This window comes from Gallus gallus, chromosome 5, assembly GCF_016699485.2.
Source record: "Gallus gallus isolate bGalGal1 chromosome 5, bGalGal1.mat.broiler.GRCg7b, whole genome shotgun sequence".
In the NCBI taxonomy this organism is placed as follows: Eukaryota; Metazoa; Chordata; class Aves; order Galliformes; family Phasianidae; genus Gallus; species Gallus gallus.
Genome location: NC_052536.1, coordinates 39,262,619 through 39,276,473, shown reverse-complemented (window position 1 = coordinate 39,276,473; position 13,855 = coordinate 39,262,619). Strand labels below are relative to the sequence as shown.

Below are 13,855 nucleotides of genomic sequence, written 5' to 3'. Positions count from 1 at the left end.
CTACCATTTTCATGTATTTCTGTGGCTGTGCTAAACTGCTGCTCTGGAATGGGATTTTGGGCATACAAACGCTTTTGGGCTATCTAGTCTCCCTGTAAGGTAGGGCCTCTTACAACTGCAGCTTCCTCCACCTACCCTCTTTAAACTTGGGCTGTTTTTCTCAGCCTCCATATTTTCAGGCCTCCTACCTGCCCCTCCAACCTCCTCCCCAATGCAACATTCCATCCAAAAGACCTTTTCCATAAACAGAAATCACATCATCATTGACATTACGCATGCAAAGAGGCCTAAAAAAATAAAAATAAAAAGAGCTGGCTTGCAGATAGCATCTGAGATGCATATGCAGCAACTGGGCACACTCATGAACTAATTGGAAATCTGTCTCCTGGCAGTTAAATTGCAGACAGACATGATCTAAGCTTTCACAGCTTTCTCCCATCATGGCCAGATGGTGCCTGACCCCTGCAATCATTTCTGCCATATTCTACCCCATATGCAAACCTCACTGCTTCCATCAAGCTGTTACTACCAATAAACATTTTTAGAAATTGAGATTTTAATAAAGCATTAATAGAAAAATGAACAGAAAAATGTGAAGATTTCATACATTCTCTCACACACATCTATTCTTTAGGGATCACCTTAGGCTCTTCTAAAGCATCTCCATCTGTACTAAGCACTGCTCCAAGTAAATCAGTCTGAATGGCTGGCTCCTAATGGAGCCTTGGGAATATTCTGATTTTCGCCCTTCCCTAACGATCAGAGACTGAGATCCACTTCTCCCTTTTTGCTTACACAGCTCAACTTCCCACTCAGCCTCTTTCCGTACTCAACCGTTATTACTAGAACCTCCAACCTGAAACTCTCTTGAACATACAAAATATGCTGGCATTATATTTCTTGTCCTGCCTCTTTCTGGTTGTTCAGAAACCATCCAGGTGTTCTTAAATTTTATTAACGTATCCTTTTTCCTTTCTGCCTTTACTCAGTGCTTCTCCCTGTTTATCCTATTCATTGACTTTTAAAGCAATTCCAGTCCTTCCCTGATACCCACTGAAGAAAGCTTTTCTGCTCACTTGTCTCAGCTATGTCTCTGTACCTCCTCCTCTCCCATCTCCATATTTGGTTTCCTCCACGACAGGCAAAATACTGTATTCTCTCCAAGTTCCTCTAGAATAATTTATCTTAAGAATTAAGGTCCAGGAAACCTTTGGTGTATTACTGCAAGCAAGGTAATGGAATCTCTTCAGTAAGAACCTGCTGCAAGGAAAAGAAGAGACAGGAAGATACATTGGCTCACACATTCCAGAAGGAACATGATTACCTTCACCAGAGCATATCTAGATACTGCAGCAGGAGAGCCCTGAGACCCTTAGTTCCTCACCAGGAGCTCTCAGGAGACGTGTTCCTCCTAATCAAGACTTAGACTGACCACATGAAGCAACCACCCTGCCAGAGCTGCCCATCATCCTCTCACCAACCCTACCCAGATGCAAAGCTACAGAGAATCAGCAGGTACTCTTCCCCATTGCACTTCAGCACCTATATGCAATCTCAGAGGACGTGGGAATGCTCCAGGAGCCTTCTTAGCCCCAGTTCGGTTGCTGTGCTGTGAGGCTGACACAGTCTAGATGAAATATGTGAAGTTATAGGGTGAAATAATGTCTCATTCCAAAGCCTATATCAATTCTTTCATCTTCCTAAGAAAACAAGATGCCCCCAGGAACAATATTTGTAGTTGTGGTCTATATTCTCCCTTTGTCCAATTTCATGAACTTAGGACACTTTCTAATTAGTTCGAGTTCCTCCAGTATTGATTAATGACGCATTAAGTATTCTTCCCAGATGTAGAGAAAATAAGCTATAGGGATAGGTATATAAACATCGTGCCGTAACATGCAGAGAGCCAAATAAGTTCCTCAGTAAAGCCAACTGTGCAACCAGAAACATGACAGGCACATAAGCACCACACTAGTTCTGCTCTCAGGGACCAAAGAAAGCTGCCCCTAGGGGTCATGCTGATCCCTAAAGGCATTCTTGCTTTCTAGGAGCCAGCTCAGCAATTTCGTTCATATCATGCTGATGTCTTGACACTTCAGGACGAAACAAAGAAAAGACTCAAAAGTACTGCCCTCTATTTCTGGTAGTTCTCACACTGATCCTGCTACCTTTGCCATGAGTATTTTCTTCCCTAGCAAAAGACAGAAGAAATAAACTCCAGGAGGAATTTCACAGGGCAAACTGTTCTGCTCAATTCATCCCAAGCTCCACCTAATGAAAGCAGACACTTCTTTGATGACTGAGGATAATTCACTACTTATGCAGTGAGAATCTTTCTCAGTCTATACAGCCTGGCTGTTTGGTCAGACCCTGTTCCTCATAGGGATCAGCGTTATAGATACATTTCTAGGTTTTGCCAGGACACTGAAAGTCACTTAGTCCCCTCCTTCTCCAATTGCAACTCCCCATCACCTCCTTTTGCCAAACCAGAACTGAAGAAAAGTACAACTGTCAGTTTCCTTATCCTTCCTACAGGTACCAGTGCTAACTCATTCTGGGGCCTAATGGTTCTGCAAGAACCGTGGGCTAGAAATGCAAAGTGCTAATTACAACATGGCTTGCTTCTGAAATGTTACATTTCTCCACTTATTCCATTTGCAAGCATCCTCTCTTTACAGCGCTGTGCTACACTTATGCTTAGTGAGTAACCTATACCAAATTTCTCCTCAGAAGCCAGGTAATGTACATTTTGTACATATTTTCAGAGCACGTGAAAGTGTCAGTGGGCCACTACTAAGAGCAGGTTGCTATTATACAGACTGTAACTAAAGCCTAGCCAGCACTAGTCTGTCTAAGTCTAGACAGCACGTCACCCACATCTCCTGTCACAACCAAGGCAGGTGACAATGACAAAGTACTTTCTGATTATCTGCATTCTTCCTTTTCCTCTTATTCTTAAGTAGTTGCTTGGTTTTTCTTCACGCAGAGCTTTGTAAGACTGGGATGGCAATGTAAGCAGCTCTTAGCACACTGCATGAGCTAATAGAATACAAATGATTATATAAATAATAAAGCTGCTGAAGATTTTCTTGTCACTGCTTTCTCTGCTCCATTGGCTTGACTTAAAGCACACATAAAAATGGCCTCTGCTAAGTGTTATGCTCATAGCATCCATAAATAAAATTAAGATCTTGATTTAAAGAGACACTAAGAAGCTGCATCTCCTCCTGATTTCAATCAAACTGGGATGCTCAGTGCCTATGAAAATCAGGCCCAAGGCTCTGTGGATGAAAACGGAAGGATTTGATCTCTGCATGACATTTTGTATTCAGCAAGGCAGTTTCATTTCTTCTGTAAGATACTCACATGTTCATTTCCAACATATATGCGTCCCCTTAACAAATCTAGAGGTCAAGCAGGACAGCAGCACCAGACCAACAGTCATTGCTCGCATCAGCAGACTGCACAAGAGATAAAATCCCTGACGTCACCAGTCAAGCATCTGTAGGATAGTAATCTGTCAGGCAGCTATACAGCCCTAGAACAACATCTAGCTCAGCATCACCGTTTCCATGAATCTGGCATGAAAACCCAGCTCTGCCCTCTCTCTGATATAAATGTTCATACCAGAATATTATGACAACCCTCTTGGATGCATGTAGAATTAGATCCACTCAGCCACACTCTTTAAGGCATCTACCTAGAGGACTGAAACACTTCCCTGTAAATGGCTGACAGCCTACAGAAGACACTTCACATACTACACCACAGGTATAATTTTTGTAACTCAAGAACCAGAAGTCTGATACTGAAAATAAGTTCATGACTTTCATGGTTGATGTCTTCTGCCCAGGTGAACATTAAGTTTATCCTTACAGTGCTGCTGCAGAATCAGTGTAAAATTCATCATGAGGGAAAGACACTGAGTGCACAATAGCAGGCAGAAAAAAGCAATGATTTTGAGAAACCAAAAGCAATGAAACAGTAATTAATCTGAATCCCCTACCTCTTTGAGGCAGCCCATGAAGTTGTTGCTTACTGGAGAGCCAGGTAAATCAGCAGTACTGGGGCTCCCTCCCACATAGAAGAAGTCATCCGAGCCCAGCATTGTGTAGTCTTCCTGTGTGTAACCCGTGGTGGTAAGGATGCCATCCACAGAGATGGTCACCTGTTCAAGGGACACAACAAAGAAAATCCCAGCAATGACCTTACAATCCTGAAAAGAACGAGTCACCTCCCTTATATTTTTATGTCAGTTTTATTAAGGATTTTGTTGAGATTAGGTTTGTTTGTTGTTTTTGGTTTTTTTTTTTTATTATTATTATTTTTTTTTTAGTTCAGCCAAGCTCCATTTTCTGGTCTGCTTCAACCACAGCGGAAATCCTTCAGCATCTGCTTCTTCCCTTTCTAGTGTATCAACACTTCCAGGCTGAACCAACAGTCTACACACTGAGATGCTTTCCATTTACACAGGCCAGAAAATGGAATTTTCCTTGTAGGAGATTTCTCATATTAGCTGATTTTATGATTAATTAGTTTTATTTTAATGATTACAGTTAGTTATGGTTGTTAGTTAAAAAAAAAAAAACACTAATGAAGACGAAGTTGGTATTTTTTATTTTTTATGTTTCTTTTGCTCACAGCACACTGATAATCATGCATTCAGGGAGGGGTGGGGAAGGGATCTCACTTTCAATACATTGTGGATGTGCATGCCATGTACCTAGAGACATACACACCCACCACCCACCCCAAAAATAAATTTAATAAAAAGGGTATTTCATAAATTAACTCAATCAAAACATAAATAGGAAAAAAAATCAAAATAAATCAAAATAAAATAATTCAAACCACACACCAATGAGAGAAAGAGAGAGAAGCAGAGATGAGGAAGAAGGAAAACACAAAGCGTGCACATACTGCGCCTTGACACATCATGCTATTATACCTGGAGCCCAGAAAGTTGAGAGAAAGCAAAAAGAAAGAAAGCAAAGAGAGAGCAAGAGAGAAAAGAAAACTATTTCACACATGCATGCAATCAAAAATAAAAATACCAAACAAACTCCAAGATAATAATAAAAAAAAAAACTCAAAAACAAACAGGGAAGGACCCAAAACCTCTAATCCCAAATACATGGAGGGTGAAGGGAACTGGAAGGAGGGGGAGGGAGAGGAGCAAGTGAATTGATGTGTTTTGCTTAGATGTTGTTAGTGGTTTGAAGGGAAGATGGAGGAAAATAGATTGAGGCTGGTGGGAGACGGGCGAGTCACCAGACGTGGACATGCCATGCAGAGTGTGTACTGAAACAAACAGCCGGCTGAGCTCCTTTTGGCCACGGCAGGTGGAAAGTCAGAGAGAGAGAAAGTGAGAGAGAAGGGGAGGAGCGAGAGAGGAGGGAGGGAAGTGGGAAAAGTTGGGAGAAAGAGGACAACTCTGGCCAGTTTGCCTATAACAGCCGTTGCCACAACAAAAGGATGAGAGAAAAAGAGAGCCTTCACCACCACGGACTAGAGGCCCTGCAATGGTTCTGATCTATAAACCTTCAGAGTTAAAAAAAAAAAAAAAAATCAAAAGGGGAGAAAAAAATAATAAAAACACACGAAAAAAAAGGGAAGCTAAACTCAAAAGCAAGGGAGAAAAAAAAATGATCACAAAAGAACTAAAGAGGGAGGTGAGGAAACCAATGAAAGAAATTCCAAACCCCATTTCCAGAACAGCTGTGTTCATTGCTTTTGCTCTTCATATTTTCCATTAAAAAAAAAAAAAAGAAAGAAAAAGAAAAAAGAAAAAGAAAGATGTGTTTTTGATGAAATTAAAATAAAACTAAAGGAAGAAGTAAGTATAAAGGAGGGGGGAAAAAGAGGGAGTAGGGGAAGGAAAAGGCAGGTAACACACGGCAAACCCAAAAAAAGAGACAATAAGAATGATATCTACCAGACAATGTAGTTTGTTTACCATAGCGTGTCCAATGCCTGAGTGCTTTGCGGAAAAGGGGGAAGAAAGGAAATTAAAAAATCGTGAACAGAACGATTGTTAATTAAAATAACTAAAAGCAAAGATGAGTCGTTAGGGTGTTAGTACATTAGTTGGTTAGTAAAAATGACACATTGCATGAATGGTCTAGTGTTAGTTTTCCAAAAAAAGGCGTGGGGCGCCTGACACACACAAAGTGAGAGAGGACAATATGACCAGGACTCTATGGGGAGCCATGCCATCTACTCTGTAAAGAAGAAGGGTGCTGCCTAGTCTTCCCACCCCAGTATTAGTCATTAACTTCAATCCTCATACACATTATCCAGGACTGAAGCAATTTAAAACAGTGCAATACTTACCCTTCAAATGTCCACCAAGGTGCTTCCCCCAAGCAAAAACCTTATGCTGAGAAACATACACACCAGTTTGTCCCTTCAGTGCAAACCCAACCATGACTCCTTTCTTTCACCTACCATCACCCCTACATTCTTGCTTGTCTTTGAAGCCTCACTACCCTTAAACATTGTAGAGCATCACTGGCAGGCCAATATTTCTTTGGCTGGAGAATACAGCTGAAGATGAGTCCAAAACTCTGAACCTATCCTTAAAAGTCTCAGAATCTGCAGGTTTCTTTACAGTAGGTAAATTTGTGATTTTCAGGAGAAGCATACAAAAATGCACGTGCTTGGGTGTTTGTGTCATCTGAGCATACAGGAGTTGAACCTCCTACAGTAAGAAAGAAATGTGCTGAGGAATTGCGTAGGAACAATTGTGTCAATCAAGAAAACAGAAGATTGTATTTAATGTCTCTCTTGTTACATTGCACCTATATTACAGAGCAAGGGAAACTCACGAGTTAGTTCTTTTAGCTGAGTTTAGTAGAGCTATATGGATGCTTTTTCACTTCCCACAGAATGCAGATTCCAACTGTTTGAATCTGCACATTTTTCCTTGCTTGTTTTTTAGCAGCTGAGGAACTCAAAATCTTTATGGCAGATTTTGCATGGTAACTAGCTTCAATGCTATTACAGAAGTGTAGGCTCCAACTCCTTGTCCCATCATGATCAAAGAATTATACTGTTACACAAGTGAGATCTATGCTGCCTCATGTAAAAACCACCTTACAAATTTTGAAGGGCTGTGCATTGAAATTACTGTGTAAGTAAATCCATTTTTACAAACAAGAAAGTTGGAATTTAGCATGGTATGGTGGGGGAACATACTTTAAAAGTCCTGGTAAAATACAGCCATGATCCTATTTCCAGTAAAGGTTTCACACAAGGCAGAATCTGGGCTTAGTTTAAACTGAAATAATAAGATAAATAAACAAGGAGATTTGCTTTGACATTAACAATCACTACTCAAGGGAATCTCTGGGTTCACATGATCTGTCTCTAAGGAGATTAACTGCTGTGATAGTCATTTGATCTTAAAAAAAATAAAATAAAAAAGGAAGCACTTAGCTACAAAACATTTAACAGTTCCAAAATGTACTGGGCAAAAGTCCAGCTATTTAAAGTTCTGCTCTAATTCCAGGAACAGCCAAAAAATTATGCAAATCCTCCTTCGTCTCCTCCCCAAAAAGAGCATAGGAGAAGACTGATGACGTCTCAAAGTTCCTGATAATCAATTTACCTGGAATTGTTTTAACTTTAGATCATATTCTTGGAATCTCTACTTTATTTTTAAGATTAAGCCTCAATATTTGGGGTCAATTCTTGGTTGGTGTTTTTTATTTATTTTTATGCAACATGTTCATAGTTGAAAACAGAACTTCCAAGCGGCCTGTATTACATTGCAAATTTACGTGTGACTTTCTGAAAATACGATACACATAAAATAAAGCAGTATTTCTGGCATTTCTGGAGTGGCTGACCTAAACAGTTGGTGCATCACCCTCTACTAGCCTGATGGGAGCATTGGCATGAAATCGGATCATTAAGACCCATCCAACACATTAGAAATTAAAATTGCATCTTCATCTAAACTGGTGAAAATAGACTAATGATGCCACTAGCAAGAATCCTGCAGTCTCATGGAAGTTTGATGACAACTGAAACATCATGAATGTGTAGAAACACAAGAATTCACATGGGAAAGACCTTCATCCCCCAAAGCAAATATTTGAAAGACTGATGTGAAATTGCGCAAACAGAAATCACTAACTGACATCTATTGGTAGAGACTGCTTCTGATCCCTGGAAGTGGTAAGCCTATACCCACTGATGTTTTTGTTTTAGCTATTGTAAATTTTTACCACAAAAGATGTTTTCTCAGCAAAAGACGTTGTATAAACTTGGATAAAACTCTTAAGGTTTGTGTTAATATTCACATAAATGAGCAAATAAACAGATCAAATTGTTGTCACAAGTTGCTTTTAAAATCTCAGTTTACATGCCATTTCTGACATCTCTACCAATCAGAATGATATCAAGTAGCTCCTATCTAGAGTGTAAACTTCATTTATCATGTGGCAGATGGGCCTTAGTGACTTGATATATTCATCAGTTTTCAGAGCAAGGTTATTTAATTTTATCTTATCTATATATGTCCAAATTTATATTTCATGAAGAAGGCTTCAGAATTTTAAGTCTGGCCTAATACCAAATACATCACCTGATAGAGTTGTCTGCTTAGAAAGGCAGCATGCAGATGTGCAAAATTACAGTGGCAAAATCAGAAAAAGCTTTTCCAAAGTGGAATTGTAGGGTGTTGGATTGGTCTGGGTTTGCTTGGCTTTTCTGATCCTTCCACTTTTCCAGTCCTCACAGCCAACAGAAGAGTCTCATAGGCAGAGACTTAAGAAATAAAGTAGAATCTCATTATAGAAAGAAGGGGAAAAGTTAAAAGAGAAGAAAAGAACAGAGAATCAAGAAGACTCAGAAAGACTCCAGCCAATTAATTCCAAAGCTATAAAGTTAAAATTATTACACACATACCCACCAACCTTCATACCTGCACACTTGCATACACACAAAAAGGAAAAAAAGAAAGTAAAGGAAAACAAAAGATTTTGAGAATTAGAGTTATGACATCATGGCAATGGTTAGACAAACTAACAAAACAAGAAAAAGGAGACGAGTGTAAGAGCACTGATTGCTGGAAAAATATTCAATTCCCACAGTAATTAAATGCAACAAGAATATTACTGATAAGATTGAATTATAATTAAAGAAATAATAAAATAAAAAAAAGCAGAACAAAAATAGAGAAAAGAAAAAGAGAGATGAAAGTAAAGCCATGCACAAGATTTTATTAATAAATCAGACTAAGAAAAACAGAAAATTAATAAAGTGAAAATGAATATATTGCAACAGGGATAAATTCCCATTAACCACTTTGTTTTTTAATCATCCACTGTCATCATACCAATAACTGGAAGAGAAGAAGAAACTCTGGTGATCCCACCAAGCATCCCCATTTCTCCCTCATATCCACCTCTGTCCAAACATAAGAGAACAAAGTTTTCCCCAGCACTTTCTCTCCTTCAACATTACCTGCCGCAAGTTGCGCGTCACCTTAACGTCATGCCATGCGTTGTCATTGAATTTGCCATTGACAGGCTCCACAATGGCCTCGAAGGCCCCAGACCCCAGGTTAATGACCAGTGAGACCGCACCATCTTTCAGGGCCAGGTTGACATAATCAGCAGACTTGCCGGTGTGCAGAATGAGCCCGTTGCGTTGCCATGTCTTGAAGGAGAGAGTGATCTCATCGCTGCTGCTCTGGATAGGGTTCTGAGACAGGTCATAGCAAAGGTATTCGGAACCACGGAAAGTGGCCATGTTCTCATCTCGTGCTATTAAAAAAAAAAAGGGGGGGGGGGGGGGTGGAGGAAACAGAAGAACTATTTAGCAGTTATCCAAAAAGAGATTTAAGGTTGCTGTGAAGTTTCTGAGAAATCCCCACAGCACTGTTAATGTTCTGTACTGCCATATATCATGACATGCTAATGGCTGTATGGCTTCTATTTCAATATGGCTATCAAGAGAATTAACAGCAGGGTCCTCAGTACCCATAAATTTCAGTGCTGTGTTTGCAGTCTCACTGCAGCACTGTCACCATAGGGACCATTCAGAAGTATGCAGAAGAGCCTACGATGTTTGAAGACTCTCTTTATAAGACATTTTACATCCTTAGCAGAAGAATGATGGAAAACTATGCTAATAACAGCATGACTATCAGCTAAGCATTGTTTCTAAAGGAACCGAAGTACCACCAAGATTAATATTTAGATTGATGGCAAAACTTGTCTAGTCTTATCCTAATCTATCTGCTAGGCAATCTGAGGTACACCAGAATATAATCTTGATAGAACTGCTGCTTTCTTTCAACTGAATGAGAGATCAAGCAGACAAAAAAGCCACACAAAGTGTCCTGTAGTTTCCTTCTTTCCAAGGATGAGGAATGACCACAGAAATACATTTGTTGACAGGTCTAAGAAATGATATTGCTGCTAAACACATCCCAGAACTTCGCCTGTCTGATCACCCTATCCAGAGAACCTTTACTATGCATACTTTTAATACAGCAAAAATAAACATGGAGGATTTTACGCAGCATAAGACATTAAATATTTTCTCATTAAAAAAAAAAAAAAGTAATTCACTTATATACAGTAGGGAAAACCACTGAATTCATTTCTTAGCAACTGGAGGCAGCATTTGAACACCTTAATATCATTAGTGTGAGCTGGAAGTCTAGCTGAGCTTCCATAGTCATTCAGAATCAGTTCCTCCACATTGCACTGCTGTGACTCAAGTCAGCTATATACCCTGATTTTGTCTATTTGGGCAAAAGTGCAGGACTGTGATGGTAAAGCTTCCATGAGCAGCCAGGCTGGCTGTAGTCTCTACCAGTACAATCTGGGGGAAAACTGCACTTAGAAAGGAGTCTGCACAGATCTACAGACCCCCCACTCCATATGCTTTCTGACTCTCAGCTGTGAAAGAGATTCTGAGCATGAATAACTGCATGGTACAAGCAGTCAAGCCATTGTTTCTTACAATCCATTGCATAAGGCAAGTGTTGGTGGCATTGCCACTGACAGTAATAGTGTTTTTCTGCTTCACCTTGTCTCATTTAGTAATCCTAATGCAGATTAGCCAGAATCTGTTAGTACAAGACTGAAGGGAAAATACTTGTCATTGCCTTCCTTGAAAAATAACTGCGTGGTGAAATCTGTGCCCTCGCAGCATGAAACGGTAGTGACAAAACAGCATAGTGTTACAAGAAGAACATACATCATCCTCTAAGTGATAGGTCTGTTTTAAAAACATACTTCTGTAATCTGTACTGAGGGCATCACAGAATGAACTCATTAAAAAATCTGGGCATTTTGAAGGCAGCAGTAATGTGCGTGTGTGCTTATGGAAGCATACTAGGTTTATATATATATATATATACGTCCCTTTAAGCGAACAGTAAGATAAATTACTCCTTGCAGCAACACAGGTTGGGAGGCAACTGACTCAAAAGCAGCTTTACAGAGTGTCAACAGTTTACAGGCTGGTTTGGACATTCTCTCTCATTTTATTTGATATATTAGCTCCAATTCTAATTATATTGTATTATATTGTATCATAGCGTGTTATCTTGCATTTTGATATATTAGTTTGTAAATTAGTTTGTTCATCCTCAGATTGTTGCCACTGTCCTGTTTTTAGGCCCATCTCTCTACCCTTTTCCCTCTCCTGGGGTGTGGGTCCATGGGTCCCCCTGCCCCTCTAGTCACAGAACTGGGCCAAAACAGCCCGTAAACCTTTGACAAAGACATAGGGTCCCAAAAGGCAAACTGAACATGAGACAGCAGTGTGCCATTTCAGTATAGGAAGCAACTGCATCCTGGGAAGTATTAGCAAGAATGCAATCAGCAGGCCAGGGAAAGAATTCTTCCTCTCTGAGGGACTTGATATATCACATCTGGAGTCCTCTGTGTACTGATGACCCCAGTACAAAAATAGCTTCACCATACTGGGCTGCATTCTGCAAAGAGCTACCAAAGGATTCAAGGTGCTGGGGTAGGTGATATGTATGGATGGAGAGGCTGGAAGGGCTGGCTTTGTTCAGCTACAAGGAGAGAGGGCTCCTTGGAAACCTTGTTAATCTTTGCAGCTTCCTGATGTGAAAGCATAGAGAAGACAGGATTAAATTTACCTCAGATATGTGCATAAGAAAGTCAGAAAACAATTGACATGGCTAAAACACTGGAAATTGTCCCTCTATATGAAGAAAATGTTTCACCTTGAGGGTGCTCAAACACTAGAAAGGACCTAGAAAGGCTGTGAATTCTCCATTATCGTGTATACCAAAAACTGAACTGTGCATGATCCTGAGTTGCCTCCTCAAACTGCACCTGGTCTGAGCAGGTCGTTGAATTAAGCAGCCTTTGGAAGTTTCTTCCAAATTACTTGATTTTCAATACTCTCAACTCCCACCAAGGAGCGCATGTGCTTGTGTCAGTGTGAGTCTAGCCTAAGCACAGAGCTGATGTTGATTTCTGTTCTAAAAGTCCAAGGTAAGAGCTTTAACAACACTCCACAAGGATAATTCCCCTGCTTTGTCACTTCTGATTCACTGGAAGGTAATGTGTTATAATCAAGTCAGACACGTACTCTATACACCTGTGGACAACTCTGATCAAATAGTAGGCATCTAAGGGAAGGAGTCAAACAACCATTATGACCGAGTCATTTTCCTACAGCCATAGATCTGTGATGCACTGAGTACACATTTGATATTTTAGGGGGAAGGAGGCATGGCTGATTGGTTGTTCACTCACTACAAAACATATTAACAGGGCTCACTTACAGTTGCTCAGCCACTAAGACAAAATCTCACTGGTCTGCTTGACACAAGGGAGGAGGCAAAGAATAAAAATGTAAATGGTAATTTAACACAACCAGTGAAGACTCATCAAAACAGGATGGAGAAAATTTAGAGGGAAATTACTCTTACATTCTTACTTGTACCCATGGTTTTAATATAAAGCACTATTAACCCATTCCTGCATGCAACTACACATCTGCCTGTTTCTTCCAGTCACCATTGTTGTAAATGAGATCCTAGACCTGATCCGCCTTTGTATCCTTATTTTCTGAAAGTAGATTAAAGGGGTTTGGGGGAATGTAACCTATTCCTGTTTCATATATAGTTGTCAGGTTTTTTTTCCCCTTTTTTCCCTCGGTGTTCTGTATAAATGTTCAAATTTGCAGATGACCACACACTAAAATCTCTCTGGGGCTCACAGGTCAATGAAAAGACACCAGTCCACCCATATCTCATAAACACAACTCCCAAGGTCAACATACCCCCTAAAAGTACATTCTCCGAATCATTGCTTCCTAAACTGTAGTCTGTAGATCTAAACACATGGCCACATTAAAGGCTTTAGCGCACAGATCAGGCTCCAAGCTCCAAAGAGCTTGACTGTATATTCCTCCAAGCTACAACACAATAGACTGTGTGGGGCCATATGGCCTGACACAAGTCATACCCTGGCACACAAAAGGCTTTTTATCAAGCACAACCTTTCCATGCCAGCTTGCATGTTAGGGTGCCCTGATGTATGTGATGAGAAAGCATGTGAAAATCACCAGAGAGCAGAGAGTAGGAAAATAGATATAGATTCTCTCTAAAAATATAATTCAGAAGAAAAAAACCCTAAGCAGGCTAGAGATTTCATAGTACCTTCATGTGCTTTCAGGTGCAGCCTAGAGATACCCGTAAGACCAAAGAGTTGTGAACTATTTCTTATTTGTTAACTAGAAACCTTTGGGATGTACATTCTAAATGCAGCACGGGCTATCCACAAAAGGAGATCAGACACTAAAGGGTTCAAAGAATGTTGGATTGTATTGTGGTATTCATGCCTTTTATATT

The 13,855-nt window shown here is 40.1% G+C and overlaps 1 protein-coding gene across 39 annotated transcripts in view; it reads right to left on the bottom strand.

The window, feature by feature from the left end:
• NRXN3 (neurexin 3) overlaps positions 1 to 13,855 on the bottom strand; it is a 941,045-nt gene that overhangs the window by 694,149 nt on the left and 233,041 nt on the right. For 21 of the 39 annotated variants that reach the window (XM_015287412.4, XM_040701017.2, XM_040701020.2 and 18 more), the window contains 3 exons: positions 9,472 to 9,773; positions 5,936 to 5,980; positions 4,007 to 4,168 (listed from right to left, as the gene is read on the bottom strand). In XM_015287412.4, coding sequence (XP_015142898.2) covers positions 4,007 to 4,168; positions 5,936 to 5,980; positions 9,472 to 9,773 — 509 coding nt within the window. The remainder of the gene's footprint in view (positions 1 to 4,006; positions 4,169 to 5,935; positions 5,981 to 9,471; positions 9,774 to 13,855) is intronic. The other 18 variants (XM_040701013.2, XM_015287419.4, XM_015287422.4 and 15 more) reach the window with 2 other exon arrangements.